This window comes from Polyodon spathula, chromosome 17, assembly GCF_017654505.1.
Source record: "Polyodon spathula isolate WHYD16114869_AA chromosome 17, ASM1765450v1, whole genome shotgun sequence".
Lineage (NCBI taxonomy): Eukaryota > Metazoa > Chordata > Actinopteri > Acipenseriformes > Polyodontidae > Polyodon > Polyodon spathula.
Genome location: NC_054550.1, coordinates 37,553,535 through 37,581,303, shown reverse-complemented (window position 1 = coordinate 37,581,303; position 27,769 = coordinate 37,553,535). Strand labels below are relative to the sequence as shown.

Sequence of the window (27,769 nt, the reverse complement as noted above, 5' to 3'; positions counted from 1 at the left end):
GACAGGGTTGTTGTTTTAACTCTGTACTCTGATGGGAGATGGTATATTTAACATACATGGTGGGCTGCATCAACAGCTTCACATTATGCTCTCTTAAATGAACTGTTAACAAGGTGACATGTATATACTGCAGCCTGCACATCATCTAAAACTATATCCTGTTTACAACCCTTAGAAAAGCCTTCTATTGTACACCACTGCAAAAGCACAGGAAAAAAAGAGTGAAAATGTATCATGCATATTCAAGCAAGTTAAAAAACCCCAAAACAGCAGTGTGTGAAATGACTGTGAATGGGACACGCCTGTAAGAGCTGTTTACAGTTATAGGGGGTTGGAACACGCACCAGAGATAAACTCACATTACCTGTTTAGGACTTGTTACTTCCATTTAAACCACATATTACTGCCCAAACAGTGAAAGAAGTGATCCATTTAAAACAGAAGCCTAGTTTCTTTTTCTTTTTAATGTACATTTATTACAGCAGACAGCAGTATCCAAGCTTTTACACAAAGAGCAAAGCCACACTGTAAAACAACTTTATTGCAAGGATCCCTTAAAAACAGCATTTAGTGAACATGCAGCGAAGTCTGGATACATCCCTGTTCAAGACCGGGTTCAATTAAAGCTGTTTTTATACTAGAAGGACCACGCTTCCGAGGAGTCAAAGTTACACTGACTCCAGTAGTGACCATGTTTGGTTTATTTTAAGATTAGATTTTTACAAAGTCTGGGTGATACTATAAGATGAATATGATTATTATTATTATTTATGTTTTTAATACATAAAGCAAACTGTTACTTCACTCTTTCTAAAATAGACAGAAGAGAGTCAGATTTTGGAAATCTTTGCTCCAGTGAAAGGTTGGAACTTTTACAAAGATCGATTCTTCAAAAGTGGTAAAAAAAATAATAAAACCCTGGTAGTTTAAAGATGAACCCCCGTATCTATAGTGCAAAATATACTGCTCCAATATACTGAACCTCTGGAAGACCACAGTGTAAACAGGCAGAGAGGACCAGGGGGATGGTTCACTGAAGACTACAGTGTAAACAGGGAGAGAGGACCAGGGGGATGGTTCACTGAAGACTACAGTGTAAACAGGGAGAGAGGACCAGGGGGATGGTTCACTGAAGACTACAGTGTAAACAGGGAGAGAGGACCAGGGGGATGGTTCACTGAAGACTACAGTGTAAACAGGGAGAGAGGACCAGGGGGATGGTTCACTGAAGACCACAGTGTAAACAGGCAGAGAGGACCAGGAGGATGGTTCACTGAAGACCACAGTGTAAACAGGGAGAGAGGACCAGGGGGATGGTTCACTGAAGACTACAGTGTAAACAGGCAGAGAGGACCAGGGGGATGGTTCACTGAAGACCACAGTGTAAACAGGCAGAGAGGACCAGGGGGATGGTTCACTGAAGACCACAGTGTAAACAGGGAGAGAGGACCAGGAGGGTGGTTCACTGAAGACTACAGTGTAAACAGGGAGAGAGGACCAGGAGGTGGTTCACTGAAGACTACAGTGTAAATAGGGAGAGAGGACCAGGAGGGTGGTTCACTGAAGTCTACAGTGTAAACAGGGAGAGAGGACCAGGGGGATGGTTCACTGTAGTCTACAGTGTAAACAGGGAGAGAGGACCAGGGGTATATCTCACTGAGTTAAGACAGAAGATCTAAATACAGCTGAGTAAAATAAATAATTCAAATCATGTTCTGCCCTCAATAAAGATGTGATTGGTACACAAGGGCCCTATTTAAACCAGCTCAATGGAATCACTATTTAGTTATATCCACGGTTAGTTCAATTGAATACTTTTACACAGCATCTATTCCAGCACAAAGTTTGCACATTATTTATTAAAATGAAAAACAAAAACCATCATTAAACAAACCCTAATACAGTTCTGACGCAAGTTACCTTCAACTGATTACAGGGCTGGCTTTCGAAACAGTGCTTTTAAGATGCACTCTGTACATTCCCTGCAAGCTCCCAGGACCTGAATAGAAAATAATCTAAAATGAACATGGAAGCAGATCGGTGCCAAAGTACGGAAATACACAGCAAAGGCGAGCAACGCTGAGAAACATCTGGGTTACCTTTACAGTGTCTAGTGAGTCGATAAAATAACTAGTGCAATTACTCAACTGGATAGCGATTACTATACAATGAATGCACTGTGAACCATCAACAGACTGCCCTCATGAAACAGCACACACGGCTATTAAAAGGTAGAACGGAATTTATAAAAAGGTCAGTATAATTTATACATGTATTAATACAGGTAATAGGCAAAGTCATGTGTTAACTATACAGTATAAACACGTTTGTTCAAAGTTCCTCAGAGAGTGCTTCTCCTGTCATCTCTATATGACTTCCCATTCCTCCTCCAAGTCCTCGGACTGAACGGACACTGCACTGCCGCTGGGCTTTGCTGAAGTGCTGTCATGCCGGAAGGTCTTGGTGAGGCGCTGAATCAGACCCCCTGACTGGCTGATGGCCCACAGCTCATCCAGAGGAGTCACTGCAAAAGACAAGAAGCACGATCCCCAAATCATATGATCTGAGGCACCCAAAGCAGACCTCAGGGACGCTGCTAGAGAACACTTTGAACTGTAAACTACTGACCTGTGCAATACCAACCAACACCACACAGAACACAGGTCAATCCAAAAAGACATGGATCCCTAACCCTATGGGCATCACGCTTCTTTTCTCTTTTTCATACAGTTAAAGCTGAATGAGACCTGCAAACAAATCAAACACTGCCCACAAGTGCTTTTAAAAACCCATTAGCTCTGGCTGAACACTGGTATGTGTTTTTCTTCCAGCCCCTTTCTTTGACAACCTCGTGAAGCTGAATGCAACGTGAACGTCAGCAGCAACAGTGACGAAGGAAGGAACTCTTTCTAACGAAGGACCCTTTTGTGTAGTGCAGTTCCTGACAACGGCGTTTCAATGCAGCCTCAGGGATCAAAGGGCAAAGGGTTCAGAGAGTTCTTCTCCTTCACCTACTATACCTGTCAAACAAGCAACACATCCAGGGACTTTCTTCCAGTAATCTCCGGCTGGGTTTTTATCGGTAATGCCGTATCGCCGAGCAACATCGCCATTAGGACAACGCACCCAAACTGTCCTACTGCTCACCGTCAGCTCTCCTGCCTGCAGCCCTGAGGGTTACAGAAGAAGTGACAAAGCATAAGCTGGGTTTACTTGCAAAAGCTCTGTGCCGGACAACAAACAATCCCGTCCCAACAGAACTGCAGCAGTTTATAGCTTGTAAAAACGTTCCTGAACTTCAAGGGGAAATATTAAGCAGAACATGTATCACTGGTTGTCTACTGTAGTGGGACAGAGAATTCAGGAGGCAGCCATGGATCAGAATGAGCTAATGCAATGCAAAACAAGCCTGCTGGTTCCTTTTAACAATTAGTATAACACCCGTGGCATTGCTTCAACAAGAACACAGCACAGAAGACACAGGAAAGGCACGGCGCTAGGACAGCACTAACGTTAACACAGAGCAGTACAGCACCGTGACGAAGCTGCTGGCTTACTCGGACCTTGTTTCCACACTTGGATAGGAAAAGGCTCTGGAATTTTGTTTACTTAAACTCATTTCATCTCAAAATCCACGAGTCGATAGCAGCCTTTGGACATGATGCTACATCCGACTGCAGCACAGTGGAGGAGGCGGAGCTATTCAAGGAAAGCAATCCTGTCCACATGCATGCATGCTCAAGGTTATACTGTGAATATGTGAACATATACAGTAACTAATATGCAGCACTGTAATCTATTAATACAATGCACTTGGAGATTTGAAGATTTTCTTTTATCCCTTCTTTAAAAACAGACACAGAAAGCCAGGCAAAAAAAAAAAAGCAATAAATACGAAGCAGGGCTATCTCTGCGTCCTATCAATTCCAAACCCTGGTGTTCCCACTCAGACCTCAGTGACTGAACACTGTACCTGGTATGTGCTCCCAGTCAGTCCCCACAGGCACGTCCTCTGTGATTCCAGTCCGCACGTGGACATTCCCTTTACTGTCAACGGCCCACAACATTTTGTCATTGGGACTGGTGTGAACACTCACCAGGTGCATCCCAACTGGCTAGGGAATGAAAAAAAATACTTAAATACAAAGTTTGTTTTAGGGAAATTTGAAGATCTGTTCATTTGAGATTCACTTTAATGACTTAATGGTTATTCTGATCAGACTGATTAACAAACCAGTATTAAGGAGTGTGCAGATTGAGCAGACTGGTTATTCTGATCAGACTGATTGCCAAACCAGTATTAAGGAGTGTGCAGATTGAGCAGACTGGTTATTCTGATCAGACTGATTGCCAAACCAGTATTAAGGAGTGTGCAGATTAAGCAGACTGGTTATTCTGATCAGACTGATTGCCAAACCAGTATTAAGGAGTGTGCAGATTGAGCAGACTGGTTATTCTGATCAGACTGATTGCCAAACCAGTATTAAGGAGTGTGCAGATTGAGCAGACTGGTTATTCTGATCTGATCAGATTGACAGCAGTATTAAAAAAATGATTTACTCAAAACCAGCCTGCAGCCACGTGCTGCATTCTCACCGAGAGGCGACTCACTCACAAGCCTGTGCACAGCTGTATTACTGTGCTGCAGGCAGCACGCTGGAAACGGCTTGTCTGGGAAAAGTATCAGCTGAAAAAAAACAAACTTACTGCACTCCTTTGCCCACAAACACAACCACAAAAAAACAGCCGTGATTAACACGTTTCCCTTTAGTTCTAATGCATTGACTGACAATTTAAAGTCAGCGACGGCTATCTTTACTGGGAATAAAGCAAACACAGAGGCAGGGCAGCGGACACAATAAAAACAAAGATTCAGCAAACCAGCTACATGAACAAGCTCTCCAGATTCAGGCATCTGATGATAAAGACAATGTGATCTATTGAAACGATCCAAATAGGACCAGAGATAAACACTGTGTCCATTTAAATACTGAAAACAAGGTCCTTCCTTTCACATTTTTAATTACAAACACAAAGAGAGGCTTGTTAGCACTGTGTTATGTTTGTGTTTTCAATGATTTGAGTGGTGGAGGCAGCTGGATCAGCTGCTGTTGAGATCACCTGAACAGATGCCAGAGCCGCGGCTATAGGGGACTGTTTCAGCGAAATACACGCCAATACGTTTCTACAGTGTGGATCTGCACAGAGAGAGCAGTGTTAGCAAGAGCAGAGAGGCTGCTTGGATTCCTCCTTTACAATTCACAACCTCTCCAGGAGGCTGGAGGGAAAACTGGGGTTCAAACTCCTGCTACCAAGCACAAGACAAGCAGACTGGGGTTCAAACTCCTGCTAACAGGCAGACTGGTTTATGCTGTTTGCAAAGCTAGACGTATTGCCAAACCAAATGTGGATGAACTTGCTGAGTTTATATTATAATGATATGCCTGTGCTGTATGAATCTAGAACTCTCTAGTGTATGAACTTGCTGAGTTTATATTATAATGAACTGCTACCAGCTTGCAACAAGCAATCTTTCTGGCCTCCTTGTGCTGCGATAAGGAGCACTCATACATGCTCATTCATAGCAGCTTGTACTGTTATCAGTTCCATTTTGAAATGTTTGGATTTTCACACTCAGATCCTCTTTACATTAGAAACATGGGAGACAGTGATTTACCTGCTCACGGCTCAATGCTTATCCATGCAGGCAGCATCAAGCTTGGATTGAGAGGCTGGGTCCCCACTCTGAAATACACCACACCATTGACATCACAGGCCCAGACGCTCTGACTCCCACAGGAACAACTGGCCAGCTTTATTCTTCCTGAAACCCAGAGGAATGAATACAGCACGTTTAACAGAGAGTGTGTGTGCTTATCATATACTGCATGTTCTATTACAAAACACCTGCTCACGGCTCAATGCTTATCCATGCAGGCAGCATCAAGCTTGGATTGAGAGGCTGGGTCCCCACTCTGAAATACACCACACCATTGACATCACAGGCCCAGACGCTCTGACTCCCACAGGAACAACTGGCCAGCTTTATTCTTCCTGAAACCCAGAGGAATGAATACAGCACGTTTAACAGAGAGTGTGTGTGCTTATCATATACTGCATGTTCTATTACAAAACACCTGCTCACGGCTCTCCTGATATTCTCCATTCAGGTCAGCCGTCCTATTAGACCTCAATAACAGAATGGCAGAGAAGGCAGGCTGAGAGACGACTAATTCATGCACCTCTTCTAAAAGCATGGCTCACTGGTGAAGCGTTTCACACGGCCGCTTCAGCCCTGTTCTCAAAAAGAGAATTCCTTCTAGTAAATAAATATCTTCTAGCTGCTGTACCACATCGCCACCTGTTGACTGTACTGTGTCTGATATATTGATAATGAATTGAACACGCATGTCATTGAGATGGATTTACTGTGTCTGATATACTGATAATGAATTGAACACGCATGTCATTGAGATGGATTTACTGTGTCTGATATATTAATAATGAATTGAACATGCATGTCATTGAGATGGATTTACTGTGTCTGATATATTGATAATGAATTGAACACACGTCATTGAAATGGATTTACTGTGTCTGATATACTGATAATGAATTGAACACGCATGTCATTGAGATGGATTTACTGTGTCTGATATACTGATAATAAATTGAACACGCATGTCATTGAGACAGATCCCCCACAAAGGCAGCAACTTCAAAACTAGAGCAGTCAGGAAGATAAAGTAGATCACCATGACCTGTATCTACTCTGTGTAAAAATGTGAGTTTCACCTTCAGACTCTGGACTCTGATCACATGTCCTGCCCTTTACACTCACTCAGACCACTGCTTTTTATATACTGCGGTCTCCCTGAATAGATTTGTGCCTGGGCCGAGACAGGCAACACAATGCCCGCCCCAAGCACCACAAGCACAGTGGGGTTTGCACCGAGAAACGCTTGAATTCCAGTTGAATTACTGTAGTTGTGCTGGAGTCCCATCGGCAGAGCAGCACTGTAACTCCTCACCACAGGTTACTGTAAGGCCTGTTTGTGCTTCTCTGCTGAAACATGACTACACTGCTGGGAGGCCAGCATTCCAAAGGCTATTTTGGAGAGAAACCAGGACGGGCTTCTCATGTGAGAGCGGAGATCGATTTACACCCCACACCGATCGCTTGGCCGCTACTTGCCCCACGCATGTTTTTATTTTGGACGTGTCTAAATATCACTGACACTTGAACCAACTGTCCTAACTAAAATAGAAAAATCCCAGTTACATAAAAAAACAAACAAACAAACAACCAACCAACCAAAAACAACAACAAGTGTACGATAATTCACAAGCCAGGTTCTGCTTCATTTTAATGTTGGTCTTGTGATCTCGCTGCAGCGGACCTCCATGCTCCCAGGATGCCCTTTCATCAGCTCTTTGGAAACACGCTGTAAGAGGCGCCACTCAAAGTTCACAACTGAACTGCATATAGCCACAATACTGCTTGAGTTGCAGTAGGGTGCACTTGTGTGTAGCACTCTGTCAATCATTTATGGCCCGAAGCTTAAAAGAATAAATAGGACGGCTGGACTTCAGTCGTGTTGAAAGCCTCCCCACCCTCCCCCGGTCCGGCCAGATCTGTGAACAGGAGTCTGTCCTAAAATGACACATTATGGAAGAGGTCATCTGAAAGCACACACACACAGACAAACACAGACACAAACACACACACAGACACACACACAGTGTTCCAAGCAGCTAGTGCAGTTCCAAGGTTAGCATTCCAGCTGCAGTTGGGCGTCAGCACTGATGACATGCAATTCTTGTGATTCCGATAGCCACAGCACTGGCTGCATGTTCCTTTACTCTGTGTTAGCAGAACACGCAGAGCCCATCCAAGCAAATCTACCCGCAGAGCCCATCCAAGCAAATCTACCCACAGAGCCCATCCAAGCAAATCTACCCACAGAACCCATCCAAGCAAATCTACCCACAGAGCCCATCCAAGCAAATCTTTAGTTTAGATTTGTTGTATCCAAAAGGCACCACTCAGTTTACTCCTTCCAGAGCCACAAGCAGGAATGCATAACCATATCAGACCCCATCATAAGGAATTACTGCATGTAACCGAGAGGGAGGGGGGACCATATAGTGCTTAGAGAGAGCCAGTGTTTTAAAAAAAGCGAGGCAGGAGACAGGGCTTAAAAAAGAGACAGGAAAGAGGGCTTAAAAAAGAGAGGCAGGAGACCAGGCTTAAAAAAATCCAGTTGCTTTCTGGAAAATGCCCCTGGGATGCCTACTTATCATGTAAAGGACAAATCATCAAGTCAAAAGTATCAGGATGTTCCTGCTGCTCCCGTCACATGCTGTCCCTGGCTGCTGGATTGTTTTGATCCCCATTTACGTCATGACACTCGGCAGCTCGGAGTCGGATATCACCCACACTGCGGATTTCCTTCTCAGGCACACACACTCGCTGACATTTAAGAGGCCTGCCTCAAACACACAGCACAGTGCTGTGCTCACACTGGACCCGACTCCGAGATGTCAGTTACATAAGCAGCCTGATTGTGTGCTCTTTAATGAGTCTTTCAACGGATCACATGTTTCAATCCTGACACAAAAGAAAACAGAACTCTCTAAACAACGTTCACAGAATTGTTGGCATTGCGGTTTTTCTGCAAAATGTTCATACGATAAGCGATTATTTTTTAGTGACAGCACAGGGTACAAGACTCAAAAGGACTTGATTAAGGTACAGTCAAAGAAGTATTTAGTACTTAAGGGTCAGTTTAATTGCGCTTTGGGAAATACATTGATAAACGTAAAGCAATTTATAAAAGCCAGTTTCCTAAAATCCCTTTTGAATTGGGTCCCTTGTTTTGTTTGTATAATATTTAACACCTGTGACAGGTCAAAGCCATGTATAATATTTAACACCTGTGACAGGTCAAATGCTTTGTTGCTGGAGGTCATCTTGGGCTCAGGTGTAGAGGAACAGCCTGGGGTCCAGCTGACCGCTTTTTCACAGGCACATGTTAAACTGTTTCATTAAGAAATTGCTTTATTAGCTCATTAGAACAGTGTAGGACATGGTCACAGTTTGGTTTTACAGGGTAAAAGGAGCCTTCCCTGGTTAGGTTTGTTTAAAAGAAAGAAAACTGCGTTAGTTAGCGCTCCAAGAGAGTTAGGATTTTGTCAGTTGTTTTTGATTCAGTGTAAATAATAAAAATGCCCAAACCGCGCTAAAATATAAACACTGACTCTCAGAGTTTCTTGGCGCACCCACACAAAAGAGGTGATCAAGCCCGGGGCCATGCAGACCAGAGGGGCTTTACCACACATCCTGAATGGAAGAGATGGATCTTTGCAGTTGTTTACATGGAAGCCACTGCTATTTTAACCAGAGGGTATTGTCTTACTCTGGAAGTTTCTAAAGGGCAAGAAAATGCTTGCTTCTAAATATACAGCAGAGATGCATACTATGATTTCACACCTTCACCCAGCGCTACCCCAGAACACTCTGCTTCTTCTCTTACTTACAGCTATATTGCATACACAGGACAGTCTCACACTCCACAGCCCTCGTGTTTAAACCCGTCTCACACTGCGCACAGCCCTCGCGTTTAAACCCGTCTCACGCTGCGCACAGCCCTCGCGTTTAAACCTCTCACGCTGCGCACAGCCCTCGCGTTTAAACCTCTCACGCTGCGCACAGCCCTCGCGTTTAAACCTCTCACGCTGCGCACAGCCCTCGCGTTTAAACCTCTCACGCTGCGCACAGCCCTCGCGTTTAAACCTCTCACGCTGCGCACAGCCCTCGCGTTTAAACCTCTCACGCTGCGCACAGCCCTCGCGTTTAAACCTCTCACGCTGCGCACAGCCCTCAAACCTCTCACGTTTAAACCTCTCACGCTGCGCACAGCCCTCGCGTTTAAACCTCTCACGCTGCGCACAGCCCTCGCGTTTAAACCTCTCACGCTACGCACAGCCCTCACGTTTAAACCTCTCACGCTGCGCACAGCCCTCATGTTTAAACCTCTCACGCTACGCACAGCCCTCATGTTTAAACCTCTCACACTGTGCACAGCCTCACGTTTAAAGCCCTCATCTCTATTCATGTGTCTGCCTGCATGTTGCATGTAATGCTGATTGGAATGGAAAAGGCAATACCACAGTCTTCCCATAAGGTCTGGCTCCTGCATACATTAGGGCAGTGGTATTAAATCAGGCTGAGGCACTGACATGCCCATCGATTTCAGATCGGGTTCCTTTGTTCCTGTAATTCAAGGTGGCCGGTACTTTCACACAGCTGAATGGGAGCATGAAGACCACCTGCCTGACCAACGTACACCTTCCAATTCATTTTTTTGTGGAGGAAAACAGATTAATTTGTTGTCTTTTATTGGGACAAAATGGGATTAAAGTCTTCTTTAAATTATTGCTTCTATTTTCAGAATGGAAGCTGTGAGGGAGAATATCCCTTTGGGTATAATTAGGAAGAAATGGGTATTACACACACTTGTTTTTCTAGGGCTGTTAAAAAAACAAAATAAAAAACCCACAAAAAGTTACTAGCGTCCAGGCAGAAGAGCTCTTCGATACTGAGATTAAAGGGGGAGCCGAGACTTTCATGCAGTACCCAGCAGATCCTAACATGCTATGAAATCCCTGTCCATCATGAATAAAGGAGCCTTGTTTCATTCACAAGGACCCTCTGTGAGGTCAAACAGCAAGGCTGCGATTGTGTCGCTGCACACTCGATTCGAAACCTTTCTCGGCAGAGCTGCAGACTGCTTTTCTTCTTACAAACTGATGGATTTGCTTGATGTGCAATCGACCTACATTCATGACAAGTTACAGAGCTTGCAATATTAACAACAACAACAACAACAATAATAATAATAATAATAATAAGAAGAAGAATAAGCAGCTGAAATTGCAGGTGGGCAGGAGTGCTTAGGAGACATTCTTCCCAGAGGTGATCCAGACCCCACCAGTGTTGACGCTGATGAGGCTGGGCTGGCACTGAGGCTGCTGTGTCCAGAACACCACTCGCAGTTTATCAGCTACCTTCTCCACTGGTGCCTGGGCGGCACTTGCCAGGGTGTGCGAGGCGTGGATTATCGTCTGGAAGAGGCTGCTCTGATCGAACACCACGTAATCTGTGATGCTCACCTGACAGAAGGGACAGGTAGAAATGACAGTTCTATCATGCTTTCACAGTTTCACACAGCAGCGCTGTGCTTAAATCAGTGTGGGCTGCGATGAGCAGACACAGTGGGGACAGGTGCTCACTACAAAGGGCATTTTTCACTGGTTCTCACTGAAGGTATATCGAACTGTTAAATGTTACAAATAAGCAACTCGGAAGGTTGATGAATTCACTCGAAAGAGTCCCTGCCGAGTTTCTTACACGATTTATTAGTATTAAACCTTTGCTATATATTTGACATTAAAAGACCCAATATCTTCAAATTTGTCCCCCACTTTTTATTCATGAAAAGTGCTCTTTGTGTTACTGTGTGTTCTGGCCCATAAAGACATGGAAATACAAGTTTTAAATGTTTATAATCCATGTCGAAATTCAGGCATTACAGTGTAAACACTTTGTCTGACTCAAAACCCTGGTGATTTTTAATGAAGTCAGCAGAGGTAGGCTGTATTTCTCTATTTTACTGTATAGAGAAATTTCTTTTAACTATCGTTCTCAGAATCTAGCCCGGAATTTGACCGGCATCTGACAACCAGGAATCTGAAGCAGTTGTTTTGCAGCCCTATAGACTCGAGCCTTCCCAAACATCTGGTGAGGAAAGGTCGGGCTCCGATTCAGATGACAACCAAGACAGAAATGTGCCCAGAGACGCTGAGAGGGTGCAAAATAAGGAATGGTAGATCCTTTTCAGGATCATGTTTATAAAAGGAAATGAGACTGATTGCACTCAAATTATTAAAACAGTTCTGTACAGATGCAAGCTGGACTGTGGCTGACCGTGTCAGTGGAAAACACTTACTATCTACAGCTCTAAACCCTGTCATGCGATCAGAGACAGAGCTTTTCAATATGAAGCAGGCATCGCATGTAAAGGTAAAGGAGAGAGAGCTTTTCAATATGAAGCAGGCATCGCATGTAAAGGTAAAGGAGAGAGAGCTTTTCAATATGAAGCAGGTATCGCATGTAAAGGTAAAGGAGAGAGAGCTTTTCAATATGAAGCAGGCATCGCATGTAAAGGTAAAGGAGACAGAGAGCTTTTCAATATGAAGCAGGTATCGCATGTAAAGGTAAAGGAGAGAGAGCTTTTCAATATGAAGCAGGTATCGCATGTAAAGGTAAAGGAGAGAGAGCTTTTCAATATGAAGCAGGCATCGCATGTAAAGGTAAAGGAGACAGAGAGCTTTTCAATATGAAGCAGGTATCGCATGTAAAGGTAAAGGAGACAGAGCTTTTCAATATGAAGCAGGCATCGCATGTAAAGGTAAAGGAGTGTGACGGAGAGCGAATGAGTCCGAATCAACAATCTCCCTCTCGACCGGTGAGGGCACTGTACAACAGGAGCTGCGGGCTTCCTACTGAATGATTGGGCAGTTCATCCTGGGGACAGTCGGGAGCCGGCCATTCAGGAAGAGGGCGGCGTTACGGTACCTGGAGTCATCGCCCTAGTACGGTGAGCGAAGTTTCAGTCATGAATTGGAGGAGACGTGATTGAACTAGCTATCGGAGGGGGCGGGGCTTAGGGTACTTTAGGGGGACGTGACGCCGTAATCGTCTCCTTTGTTGTGGTTAATGGGAGGAGACAAGGGCGGAATCTTGAATGAAGTGTGGGTTCATTGAGAAGTGTTGTGTTTGCTTTGCCAGACGGCTGATACGAAGCTGGAGCTGCAGCGAGAAGCCCGACCTGAAGGCGCACGAGCACCAGCACTCAGAGCACCCAGTTTGGAGACGTGTTTTTGTGTTTATTATTTCGGGACTGCAACCCCTTTGTTTTGTAGCTGGTAATACCCATTGCTGGGTAGAACCAGCTTTATTATTTGAAACCCGGTTTAAAAAGGGCATTAAAAGAAACCTGACCGGTAGACTTTGTGTTTGTCCTTTGTTGGTGCACCTCAACTCACCTATACACCGGAGCACTACAAACCACTTTGCCACAAGGAGACAGAGAGCTTTTCAATATGAAGCAGGTATCGCATGTAAAGGTAAAGGATAAAGAGAGCTTTTCAATATGAAGCAGGTATCGCATGTAAAGTTAAAGGAGAGAGAGCTTTTCAATATGAAGCAGGTATCGCATGTAAAGGTAAAGGAGAGAGAGCTTTTCAATATGAAGCAGGTATCGCATGTAAAGGTAAAGGAGACAGAGAGCTTTTCAATATGAAGCAGGCATCGCATGTAAAGGTAAAGGAGAGAGAGCTTTTCAATATGAAGCAGGCATCGCATGTAAAGGTAAAGGAGACAGAGAGCTTTTCAATATGAAGCAGGTATCGCATGTAAAGGTAAAGGAGACAGAGAGCTTTTCAATATGAAGCAGGTATCGCATGTAAAGGTAAAGGAGAGAGAGCTTTTCAATATGAAGCTAGGCATCGCATGTAAAGGTAAAGGAGACAGAGCTTTTCAATATGAAGCAGGCATCGCATGTAAAGGTAAAGGAGACAGAGCTTTTCAATATGAAGCAGGCATCGCATGTAAAGGTAAAGGAGAGAGAGCTTTTCAATATGAAGCAGGTATCGCATGTAAAGGTAAAGGAGACAGAGAGCTTTTCAATATGAAGCAGGCATCGCATGTAAAGGTAAAGGAGACAGACAGCTTTTCAGTATGAAGCACACACACCTGCCACCAGTGATCGTCCTCCCCTTGAGGTTTCTTTGGAGTGACTCCGGTCCTGAACCAGAGATTCCCATTGGTGTCCAGAGCCCAGGCGGTGTGGTGGTCTCCCAGAGAAATGCACACAGGTTCCAGTCCCTGTCTTTCACTAACCACAAAACAAATGACATTTACACAGCCTCCCATTCAGTACAATCCATTTCAAGGTTATAGGGCTACATATTGTTCAAGGTAGGGTTACATGGGATTCGGCTTAGTAAAACCTAGGGCTAGATGTACTACGCTGTAACACCATTTTCCCAAAATGGCAAGAAATTTGACATTACGGGTGATTGATTTCTAGTTTTAAAATAGAATGGTCTGCTTCTTTCATAAATCCACAAATACAGAAACGATGCACTAAACTGTGTACCAAGTCCAAGCCAATACTAGATTTAAACGCTGAAAGTTGCAATGGATTACACTGTAGTTCTGCAGTGATTACAGAGGCATAGCAGAGGAAATGCACTGAAAACATGCAACTGCATCCTAATAATGTCTGCATCATTAGTTAAAAAAAAACAAACAATTAGAAAAAACATGTTCTCGTCCCGGTGATATCCCATTCTGGGAACACACTAAACTACAGCATGTACACTTACAGTGAGCTGGAAGATAACATGCAACAATCTATGAGCTCTGCTATACAGAGATAAGAAGAGAGTCTGTATCTATCCTGAACAACAAGAAGGATTCCTCCCGACTCCACTACTGTTCTGCTCTTTTAATCCCAATGATAATCCTCTTTAATGATGAGATTCTTATCCTGCATTCGGACGTATTGAAAACTACAGGAGTCTTTGCCAGCTGTACAGTGCGTGTCACCAAACACATGCACCTGGAGTACAAATAGCTTGGAAAAAACCACAGTGCTTAAAGCAGACGATGCAATACAGTCTCAATATGTATTTCATCCATTTGATACAACCGGCATAGGGACTCTGTACACAGGGACGGGAATAAGACTCCTATTGCACCGCTGTTTCACCCATTCTAGGTTTTAATATGTGCCCCAGTGTATAGGTAACAAGCTCAGGTGTGTCTTAGTAAACCAGGAACAGATCAAACTGCTATGCAAGGGGAGTCTTCCATCTCTGGATGAAATCATTGACAGATTTAAAGCCTTTGGTCCGCCGTGCTGCCCTGGTTTACCTGACTGCGTCGTACTTCCACCGCTCCCCCTCCGTGCAGAAGCTGCTGAGCCCTTCTCTACAGAACACAGCTCTCTGCTCGGTCAGGGCCCACACCACATTGTCTCTGGAGGCGATCTGGGACAGAGGGCAGGGGCAGTCCACCTTCACCGTTCGGGCACACGGACGCTCGATACTCAGCCCTGACAACGAACACAAACAACGGGGTCCAGGGAACTGAGCTAACCAGCCCCAGAGCCAAATACCTCTACCATTTAAATCAGACCGTTCAACTAGGACCAATCCTACCTGGAGTTCTACACATTTTAAACAATACGAAAACACCACACACACTGCTACATGCAAAGATCCTTGTACTAATGATGTCAACAGGATTTAGACCCCCCACCCCCTCCCCCCTCCCCGTACACAATGGAATCTATGGATAACCCTGAGCTCCACCGTGTGTGCGACGAGGGTCTGCTCTAGATCAGCGGGAGTGTTGTTACGTTAGTGAGCTCCACTGTGTGATTGACGAGGATCTGCTCTAGATCAGCGGGAGTGTTGTTATGTTAGTGAGCTCCACCGTGTGTGCGACGAGGATCTGCTCTAGATCAGCGGGAGTGTTGTTATGTTAGTGAGCTCCACTGTGTGTGCGACGAGGGTCTGCTCTAGATCAGCGGGAGTGTTGTTATGTTAGTGAGCTCCACTGTGTGATTGACGAGGGTCTGCTCTAGATCAGCGGGAGTGTTGTTATGTTAGTGAGCTCCACTGTGTGATTGACGAGGGTCTGCTCTAGATCAGCGGGAGTGTTGTTATGTTAGTGAGCTCCACCGTGTGTGCGACGAGGATCTGCTCTAGATCAGCGGGAGTGTTGTTATGTTAGTGAGCTCCACTGTGTGATTGACGAGGGTCTGCTCTAGATCAGCGGGAGTGTTGTTATGTTAGTGAGCTCCACTGTGTGTGTGACGAGGGTCTGCTCTAGATCAGCGGGAGTGTTGTTATGTTAGTGAGCTCCACCGTGTGATTGACGAGGGTCTGCTCTAGATCAGCGGGAGTGTTGTTATGTTAGTGAGCTCCACTGTGTGTGCGACGAGGGTCTGCTCTAGATCAGCGGGAGTGTTGTTATGTTAGTGAGCTCCACTGTGTGTGCGACGAGGGTCTGCTCTAGATCAGCGGGAGTGTTGTTATGTTAGTGAGCTCCACTGTGTGTGCGACGAGGGTCTGCTCTAGATCAGCGGGAGTGTTGTTATGTTAGTGAGCTCCACTGTGTGTTTGACGAGGGTCTGCTGATCAGTGAGCGTGTGATTGACGAGGGTCTGCTCTAGATCAGCGGGAGTGTTGTTATGTTAGTGAGCTCCACTGTGTGATTGACGAGGGTCTGCTCTAGATCAGCGGGAGTGTTGTTATGTTAGTGAGCTCCACTGTGTGATTGACGAGGGTCTGCTCTAGATCAGCGGGAGTGTTGTTATGTTAGTGAGCTCCACTGTGTGATTGACGAGGATCTGCTCTAGATCAGCGGGAGTGTTGTTATGTTAGTGAGCTCCACCGTGTGTGTCACGAGGATCTGCTCTAGATCAGCGGGAGTGTTGTTACGTTAGTGAGCTCCACTGTGTGAGTGACAAGGTTCTGATCCCGCCTACCTGTCTGGAGGTACCGGTCTCCATTGGTCCGAATGATCCAGGCGGTGTCGTCACTCAAGGCTATGAAGGCTGCCTGAGGCAGGGCCTCGTACCAGTGTCTTTTTCCCTTTATTGTTACTTTTGCACAAGCGAACGCCTTGTTGGTTTTCAGCTCAATCTTCCAAAGCAGCGCACCTGTTCAATTCAGGAGATACAGCCACTTCCGTCACAATCCACGATAGCTGCTGGATCTCTGTAATCTAACTTTACCAATAAATACTTCAATTGAATTTACTTCATGAAAGCATTAGCATTTTACTGTAAAAGTGAAAAAGCATTTAAACTGAATCTACCAGACTGACACTTTTCTGCGCCCCGTATCGTGCAGTTCACTTGAACTAAAAACAGCAGAATATGAACATGAAAAACCCTGCTTCTTACCTGAAGGAGATACTGCCACCTGCTGGACAATGTCCTCATATTTCTGCCACCGCAGTCCTGCACTGGGCAAGGCGCTGCAGTAGAGACCCCCTTTGAAATCCAGACACCAGATATACTTCTCCGAGACCACCAGGCTCAGGATTCCATAGCCAGGGCCAGAGTAGCCCATCCAACTCTCTGCAAACTAGCACAATAGGCATACACATTGGGGAGAGAGGCAAGCAGGAGAGAACAATGCAAACAGTGATTATTATACACCTCGGGGAGAGAGGCAAGCAGGAGAGAACAATGCAAACAGTGATTATTATACACATCGGGGAGAGAGGCAAGCAGGAGAGAACAATGCAAACAGTGATTATTATACACACACAACATCGGCACATAACTTAGAAATGCCTGTGGCCAACATGGGCACACAACTCTGCTAAAACTCTTAACCTCTGTTGAGAATGGAAAACACCAAATCATGTTATGATTAGGGCTTCTTTGTTTTCAGTTTTTATTCATTTTTGGTGCTTGCTTTGAGCTATTTTCAACTTTTATGTAAATCTGTTTTTTTCCGGGCTTTCTCTTTTTATATACTGTATGAAATAGTTGTTTTCAGTGACTTTCCAAAATGCTCGGGTGTTTTTTTGTGAATTGAGTCATCCTATCCAGTGTTTTTCCGTGTTTACTGGCAGTACTCCGATTTCATTGTTTTTTGTATGGGGGGTGTTTCCTTGGTTAATTAGAAGCCCTAGTTATAATACATTTTGCCAAGTCCCTGCACTTGCATTTGAAAGATGACTATTTACAGAATACCTTACCCTCTGCACTAGAGCTGAGCAGTGTTTGGTTAACACAGCATACCACACCGATATACACAATGGCAGCATTATTACCTACTACAGGTAGCTGCAGTAGATACCTGATCAGATCTGAAAAGGCTTGAATCATCTAGACTGGATTTCATTTGGTCTTCAGGATGACTTGTACCAGAGACGCCATCAGCCATACTGGTCTTCGAGCAAGAATGCGACATTCCGTGGCCGTAGATATCTTCGTCATCGCTTGAGAGCGACACTGGCTCCTGATTACACGTCTCAGTTCTCACATAACGGACCGATTCACATTCAGTGGCATCATTCATTGCATCGCTCAGATTCACCAAGTCCTCTGGATACATCTCCTGACTGTCGGACCTGTTCGGGGGTTCAGCTTCCTCTCCTGCAAAGGGAGCGTGCGTTGAGGGAAACAGTGGCCCCTCTGAACTGGATGACTGTCTGTTTGTAGGCTCTGCTGATGCAGTACCCACCTCCCTGGGCTTGCTGTCCTCAGCAGACTGTGAGCTCCAGCTGTAACATTCGGAGGCAGTCTGGTTACGAGCAACACTTTCCCAATTTTGCATGTGATTCTGAAGATCTGGAACAGCGCTGTCAGCAGGGCGTTCTTGACCACTTTGAAGCAGCTTGTGGTCTTCTGACTGTAAACATGTGGGGGTTTCGGTCTGAGCATCCCTTGATTCCAGGGGTGTAAACGAGGCAGGAGGTGAAACGGGTACGAAGCGCTCTCTCGGTCCAGCATGTTGAAGTTCAGCAGCACTGAGCAGGTCTGTGTCGAGCTCTTTGTTTGGGGCGATGGAGACGAGCTCTGGAGACTGAAGCACGCTGAACACGTCGGAGCAGTTGTCCTCCTGCACCAGGCTCACTCTGTCCGGGGAGTCCGTGCTCTGCAGGTCCAGGCTGCTGCCCAGGAGGCTGGTCCTGTCCGACAGGAAGTCACACGCCAGGGTGCTGGGGCCGTCGCTCTCTGGAACGAACACCCCGTCAGACCAGCTGTTTTCAGACATCTGGTTTCCACTGTCTGTTTCACACAATGAGAAGAAAAAGGAGCCCAGTGAAAGACAGACAATATTCGCAAACAAAATGAAGCAAACGTGAAGACGGATTGTGCGATGCAGAAAGGTATCCGCAACTGTACCAGCATGCAGCATTCGAGACTCAATTACTCACACATCTCCTTCACTCAGTAAATTATACATATTACATATATTCTGCTACATGCCGGCAACATCCAATAACAAGAAAAAGTGACAAGTGCCCACCTTGCCTCCTCTTCTTCTTGTTCTTCTTCTTCACTTTGATGGACTTGACCACCAGCTCCTGGGCGAATTCCTCCACGCTGATGGCGCTGAACCGTGCAGAGGAGTGGGGACTGTCCGCAGACACTTCGGAGGCTGTGTGGTCCACAGTGGCCCCCAGCCCCACCGCACTGTCCCAGGAGTTGACAGAGCTGCTGCGGCTCCTGGTCTCGCTGGTGACCGGGCTCCCTTTCTGCCCCAGTTCGGTACTCGGCTCCGTCACAATTCCTATCGGATCGCCGGCCTGGGACTCCGGCGGCCTGTGCCACAGCACTGCAGGCTCCTGGTCGTCCCGTGCCAGCAGCAGCACGTCTGTCCTTTTGTCCCCAAATTCTGAAATGATTGACATTGTTCTGATCTGCTGGGCGGTCTCCACGGGCCCTGTTGGTGTCAGTATGGACGGGATTGTAGCGAGAGGACTGTTTAGTCTCGAAGCTGAATCTGGGAGAAAAAAAACACGTTTAAAACATGAATCTTGGGGGTAAATTGCTAACCACTAAGAATAAAATGTAACATGCACATTCATGCCCTGCTTGCATTGAACCAAAACAGGCTGCACTGCCTTGCATCTTTCCATCTTTACAGAACACACGACTACTGTGAGCTCATCCAAATAGATATCAGGGCTGAAACGCTTGTGTTAAGACCCTGCATGCAGCACTCCATAATAAAAAAAAAAACTAGTGAATAACCACTATACTGGCTGGATCAAACTCTCCCATATTATAACAATACACTAAAAAAAAAAAAAAAAAATTTGCCTTTTTAAAAATGTACCTGTTGATGGCAGTCCTTCCGGACGGTTTGAAATCCTTATGATATCGCGGTCTCCCTTCAACAGAAAGATCTCATGCTCTGTGCACGAGACAGACACAATGTCGCCAGATCCTTCCAAACCCCCAATAACAGTCTGTCAATGCAATAGACCAATTTTAGAAATGTATTTGAACTAATAACAGTCAATGCTTGCTCCTATACTTTTACAGTTGGCTTTACAGTTATTTATAGTATACAGTTTACACATATATAATACAGTATAAACAATATATAAACAATATCAGAGTCTGCTTTCACCCTTTGCAGAGTCGGCCTCTAACAGAGGCATGTGGACTGATGTTTTGGATTTGCAGCAATAATGTTTAATGAATACTGTTTTTGAAAAGCCATGCCATGCAATTCCAGCAACAACTAACCGTTTCGTCAGTCCTGGACTAACCAAGCTTTGTGACAATATGATATGAACGCTACGCTGCTCTCTCTGTGTCCGAGGGGTACTTTTCCAAAGGGTTACGCTCCATACCTGGCTCCCTGAATCCACCAGGTACACACTGTACTCATTCCAGCTGAGCAGCCAGCCCTCCCTGAGGAAGCAGAACACCTGCCCCAGCTGCCTCTCTGGCTCTCACTCTGCTTGCACAGGCAGGGGTGGAAACAGGCCCCGAATCTGCCACTGCTGTAAATACAAAGAAGCAGTGAGCATGCCCAAGCACACCCATGTAAACACAGGGGTTAAATATCTCACAAATACACACACAGTCTCTTAAACTACTGATTCACCCTTTCAGTGTGTCACAGCTCATATCACAAATACACACACAGTCTCTTATATTACTCATTCACCCTTTCAGTGTGTCACAGCTCATGTCTTACCCGCTGTGTCAAGGCTATTGCTAATGATTTTACATGTTTTGTTTTTGTATTGTCAAACCTTTATTAAATAACATTAAAAACACGTTTCTCTCTCTTTAATGCTCGGTCTGCCTGCTGTACCAAACCCAATCGCACTACAATCGCCCTCACACCTGTACCAAACCCAATCGCACTACAATCGCCCTCACACCTGTACCAAACCCAATCGCACTACAATCGCCCTCACACCTGTACCGAACCCAATCACACTACAATCGCCCTCACACCTGTACCGAACCCAATCACACTACAATCGCCCTCACACCTGTACCAAATCCAATCGCACTACAATCGCCCTCACACCTGTACCGAACCCAATCACACTACAATCGCCCTCACACCTGTACCGAACCCAATCACACTACAATCGCCCTCACACCTGTACCGAACCCAATCACACTACAATCGCCCTCACACCTGTACCAAACCCAATCACACTACAATCGCCCTCACACCTGTACCAATCACACTACAATCACCCTCACACCTGTACCAAACCCAATCACACTACAATCGCCCTCACACCTGTACCGAACCCAATCACACTACAATCACCCTCACACCTGTACCAATCACACTACAATCACCTTCACACCTGTACCGAACCCAATCACACTACAATCACCCTCACACCTGTACCAATCACACTACAATCACCCTCACACCTGTACCGAACCCAATCACACTACAATCACCCTCACACCTGTACCGAACCCAATCACACTACAATCGCCCTCACACCTGTACCAAATCCAATCGCACTACAATCGCCCTCACACCTGTACCAAACCCAATCACACTACAATCACCCTCACACCTGTACCAAATCCAATCACACTACAATCGCCCTCACACCTGTACCAATCACACTACAATCACCCTCACACCTGTACCAAACCCAATCACACTACAATCACCCTCACACCTGTACCAATCACACTACAATCGCCCTCACACCTGTACCAATCACACTACAATCGCCCTCACACCTGTACCAATCACACTACAATCGCCCTCACACCTGTACCAATCACACTACAATCACCCTCACACCTGTACCGAACCCAATCACACTACAATCACCCTCACACCTGTACCAATCACACTACAATCACCCTCACACCTGTACCGAACCCAATCACACTACAATCACCCTCACACCTGTACCGAACCCAATCACACTACAATCGCCCTCACACCTGTACCAATCACACTACAATCACCCTCACACCTGTACCAAACCCAATCACACTACAATCACCCTCACACCTGTACCAAATCCAATCACACTACAATCGCCCTCACACCTGTACCAAATCCAATCACACTACAATCACCCTCACACCTGTACCAAACCCAATCACACTACAATCACCCTCACACCTGTACCAAATCCAATCACACTACAATCGCCCTCACACCTGTACCAATCACACTACAATCGCCCTCACACCTGTACCAATCACACTACAATCGCCCTCACACCTGTACCAATCACACTACAATCACCCTCACACCTGTACCAATCACACTACAATCGCCCTCACACCTGTACCGAACCCAATCACACTACAATCGCCCTCACACCTGTACCGAACCCAATCACACTACAATCGCCCTCACACCTGTACCAAACCCAATCACACTACAATCGCCCTCACACCTGTACCAATCACACTACAATCACCCTCACACCTGTACCGAACCCAATCACACTACAATCACCCTCACACCTGTACCAAACCCAATCACACTACAATCACCCTCACACCTGTACCGAACCCAATCACACTACAATCACCCTCACACCTGTACCAAACCCAATCACACTACAATCACCCTCACACCTGTACCAATCACACTACAATCACCCTCACACCTGTACCGAACCCAATCACACTACAATCACCCTCACACCTGTACCAATCACACTACAATCACCCTCACACCTGTACCAAACCCAATCACACTACAATCACCCTCACACCTGTACCAAACCCAATCACACTACAATCACCCTCACACCTGTACCAATCACACTACAATCACCCTCACACCTGTACCAAACCCAATCACACTACAATCACCCTCACACCTGTACCAAATCCAATCACACTACAATCGCCCTCACACCTGTACCAATCACACTACAATCGCCCTCACACCTGTACCAATCACACTACAATCGCCCTCACACCTGTACCAAACACCAATCGCACTACAATCGTACCTCACACCTACAATACCAAACACCTCCAATCGCACTACAATCGCCCTCACACCTGTACCAAATCCAATCGCACTACAATCGCCCTCACACCTGTACCAAATCCAATCACACTACAATCGCCCTCACACCTGTACCAAACCCAATCACACTACAATCACCCTCACACCTGTACCAAACCCAATCACACTACAATCACCCTCACACCTGTACCAAATCCAATCACACTACAATCGCCCTCACACCTGTACCAAACCCAATCACACTACAATCGCCCTCACACCTGTACCGAACCCAATCACACTACAATCGCCCTCGCACCTCTACCAAACCCAATCACACTACAATCGCCCTCACACCTGTACCAATCACACTACAATCGCCCTCACACCTGTACCGAACCCAATCACACTACAATCGCCCTCACACCTGTACCGAACCCAATCACACTACAATCGCCCTCACACCTGTACCGAACCCAATCACACTACAATCGCCCTCACACCTGTCGGATTTTACACAAGCCTGAGTAAAACCTGCATTGCCATTGATCCCAGTTACCTTTTCCTGGGCTTGGTTCCGATCTGCTGGACTGCGTTGTGTTCTGTGTAGAAAAGCAGACAGCGCTGGCAGGTCGACACCAGCAGCACTTTCTGACTGTAGTCCAGCTGCACTACAGCAGACTGCTCCTCCAGCAGCACACTGGGGTTACAAACACCCTTGAGAGAAACACAGGAGAGGATTCCCAGCAGCCTTTCAGACTGCTGCATTGCAATACACCTGTTCAATGAGGCTGCAGACCCCTCATGATGATCAAAACTTTGTTTTCTGCGATGGGAGTGAGGGGTATGACTACTTGTATTAAAAATGTGATGAGATGTGCCATTGCTAGATTATGGTTAAAGGCAGAGGTGCAGGTTGAGGTATGAAGTAAAACTCTAACAGGAGTTAAAAAGCAGTGATGTTAGCTTCCAGTAAATGTTGTGGAAGTTTAATCTTCAGGATTAAACTCTAACACACTGGGTAAGCGAACATTATTAGAAGCCCCCCATCACTTTATATAAATGACTTCAGCATGTATTTGTGCAAAAGACTGTCTGTGCGCAGCATGTAACTGTACATGCAAGTGAATGGGAAGAAATGATGAATATGAAATAAATAGGTCTACACAGCACCTTTACCATGGCTGGGAAACACCTAGATCTGCCTGAATATTTCTGACAACGGTTAATCTTTTAGGCAAAATTTGAAACATACTAACAATACATTTAAAACACAAACACTCCAACCATGATTAGCACTAATCCTGGGCATCCTAATGATATCTCAGGTAAGGAGTCCGAGATCAGTGCTACTCACAGCATGAAGCACAGCACAGTAATGCAAGCCATCAACATGGGGAGAAAGCAGTCATACTTATTGATCAATGACTGTACCTGGTCCAGATCCAGAGAAGAATAGACAATTTTGCCTTTGTCATCCCCAGAGAATAATTTCATTCCATTAGCACTCCAAGCTAGAGCAGTCACGGTGCTTTTGTGAAGGCCGACCACATCAAAGCGCCGCAGCTGTGGGTAAGAAATTAAACAAGGACCCACGCAGAAGGGGAACACACAGCTGCATTACTGTGGAGAAACGCCTTCTTTGTGATGAAAGCTCACAGTCTTATCCTGCATATACCAAAGCTTGTCAATGAAACGGCTTCAGCTAACACAGTATATCATAAAAAAAAAAAAAACTAACAAACTGCTACCACTGCTTCTAAAGGTAATGTTTAAGGTTGGCTTGTATCACAATGGAAAAGATACAAAGCACCTTTTTAATAATGGGGGATCAACACACGTTTTGACATGTGCAGCTGTTTTACAATAACAAGAATGTGAAGCAGTATTCACCTGTTTGTTTCTCCCAGGCAAAGGGCAGACCAGCTGGAAGAGCACCACTCTGCCCGAAGCTGTGCCAACAGCCACTAGATCATCGAAGCAGCTCAACAGTTTCACCGTGGTAATGGATTCCGACTTCCCCTAACAAAACAAAATGCAAAGAACAGAGCTCCAAATCACACACGAAACGAGCCTAAAACAAAATGCAAAGAACAGAGATCCAAATCACACAAGAAACGAGCCTAAAACAAAATGCAAAGAACAGAGCTCCAAATCACACACGAAACGAGCCTAAAACAAAATGCAAAGAACAGAGCTCCAAATCACACACGAAACGAGCCTAAAACAAAATGCAAAGAACAGAGATCCAAATCACACAAGAAACGAGCCTAAAACAAAATGCAAAGAACAGAGCTCCAAATCACACACGAAACGAGCCTAAAACAAAATGCAAAGAACAGAGCTCCAAATCACACACGAAACGAGCCTAAAACAAAATGCAAAGAACAGAGATCCAAATCACACAAGAAACGAGCCTAAAACAAAATGCAAAGAACAGAGCTCCAAATCACACAAGAAACGAGCCTAAAACAAAATGCAAAGAACAGAGCTCCAAATCACACACGAAACGAGCCTAAAACAAAATGCAAAGAACAGAGCTCCAAATCACACACGAAACGAGCCTAAAACAAAATGCAAAGAACAGAGATCCAAATCACACAAGAAACGAGCCTAAAACAAAATGCAAAGAACAGAGCTCCAAATCACACACGAAACGAGCCTAAAACAAAATGCAAAGAACAGAGCTCCAAATCACACACGAAACGAGCCTAAAACAAAATGCAAAGAACAGAGCTCCAAATCACACAAGAAACGAGCCTAAAACAAAATGCAAAGAACAGAGATCCAAATCACACACGAAACGAGCCTAAAACAAAATGCAAAGAACAGAGCTCCAAATCACACACGAAACGAGCCTAAAACAAAATGCAAAGAACAGAGCTCCAAATCACACACGAAACGAGCCTAAAACAAAATGCAAAGAACAGAGATCCAAATCACACACGAAACGAGCCTAAAACAAAATGCAAAGAACAGAGATCCAAATCACACACGAAATGAGAAACGAACCAGGGGGAGAAAAAAAGTCACAAAGGATTGTTTATGCTTTGACAGGACCACGGAAAAAATGCATTAACTAGATTACTGCGCTTTTTAAAATTTGTATTTTATTGTTATTGCCACTGCTTGCCAGTGTTTTCACAGTGTGCAGCATGAGGCTCTGTTGGTACAATAAGAGCAGCAGACTTACCTCCAGGTTGTATTTCTTCATCTGGTTCAGCCTCCTGCAGTACAGATAGAGCATCCCAATACTGCTGCCCACTGCTGGCATCCAGAGCGGTCAGGTACACCAGCACTGAGCGGAACCCTTTCTGCACCTTGGCTGGGATGGCATTCAGCAGGTAGTACAGCGGGCAGAACTTCTTCAGGGGCACCGGGGGGCTGTTTGCAGCCATTGCAGGATGTGGCAGCACTGCAACAAATACTGAAACCGTGGAAGTAAATTAAATGTAAAGCGCTTTGGGATTTATTTTAAAGAAAGGCGCTATATAAAATGAATATATTATTATTATTAGAGACATGAAACCAGAAACCACAGCAAAGTGCTCCGTTAAATGGCACTCGCGGTTCCAGTTTCATGTTGACTATGTTCCTACAGACAGTACTGCATTGGCTGTTCTCTACCGTAACAGTGACCCCGGGGTACAGAGGAACAGTCTTGCTGCGGTAACCTGCAGGCAATTCTGTTTCAGCACATTTGTGTTTCTGTCCTTATTGTCAGCCACGGCAGAGCTGGGAAAGTCTGCAACGGTTCAACAGCAGCCGACAACATTATTATACTTACACTGTGCACATCAGTACTGTACCTGGTATCCAAAGAGACCTGTTTACACCTGCCTGGTCACATCCCCAATCCAAAGAGACCTGTTTACACCTGCCTGGTCACATCCCCAAATGAGATCTGCCGAATGCATCAAAAACACCACACTTAACAGCATGACACAGACTAGCTCGGGTGTGGAATTTCGCATTTCTCATCGCTGCTCTCCCTAGATTCTAGGTAAGGTTCACAACGAACAGCAATAACGTTTTCATTGCTTTTTTAATATTCACTGCTGCTGTTGTGGATTTGTGTTTACTGTGGACGGATATTTTTAGTTTTCTGTAGCAGATTTATAAAACATTGACATGACTACAGCAATTCGTTAATAATAAAACCCCTAACCCCGCTCCCTGCCTGCGTACCTTCTTGCGATGTGCCTATTATTAATGTTCATCTGATTTCAGTCTCAGATGATATTAAAGAAAGCACACAAGCCAATGTGACCTGTATGAGATCACATCAAAGACTAGAACAACAACTAGGCCTTGCTTGCTTGTTTTGGTGCAGGATTACATTCATACCGATAATCGATGTGACATTTTAAACGTACCTCAAGATGATAAATTACTTACTCTACAGAAGCGGTATATTATTATTAATAACACAAACAACACGAAATAACATGCAACAGTGGTACTTACATTCAGAAGCGCCGTGAACACATTTTTATAAAATCTCCTTTATTTTCCTCTGTGGAGTCTGTGGCTAGCAGTTCCCTTTATCTGAGCAAAATATGTCTACGTTGCCCATTTCTAACTGTTTTATGTATTTATTTTTTCATCGGAAACAACTGCTTTGCTTTTCTCCACACACACACACACACACACACACACACACACACACACACACACACACACACAC

At 45.2% G+C, this 27,769-nt stretch overlaps 1 protein-coding gene across 1 annotated transcript; it reads right to left on the bottom strand.

Annotated features, from left to right (window-relative positions):
- Window positions 1-1,841: 1,841 nt before the first annotated feature.
- Window positions 1,842-27,769, bottom strand: LOC121329712 (tectonin beta-propeller repeat-containing protein 2-like). The gene is given in 22 exon segments (XM_041275408.1): window positions 1,842-2,524; window positions 3,021-3,170; window positions 3,974-4,115; window positions 6,138-6,259; window positions 9,639-9,978; window positions 10,960-11,175; window positions 13,820-13,961; window positions 15,005-15,185; window positions 16,626-16,799; window positions 17,046-17,229; window positions 17,953-18,887; window positions 19,129-19,605; window positions 19,942-20,074; window positions 20,465-20,559; window positions 20,562-20,617; window positions 23,642-23,799; window positions 24,517-24,648; window positions 24,976-25,104; window positions 26,276-26,351; window positions 26,353-26,509; window positions 26,892-26,986; window positions 27,550-27,769. Coding segments are annotated over 20 exon segments (4,128 nt in total). The 5' UTR covers window positions 26,481-26,509; window positions 26,892-26,986; window positions 27,550-27,769; the 3' UTR covers window positions 1,842-2,366.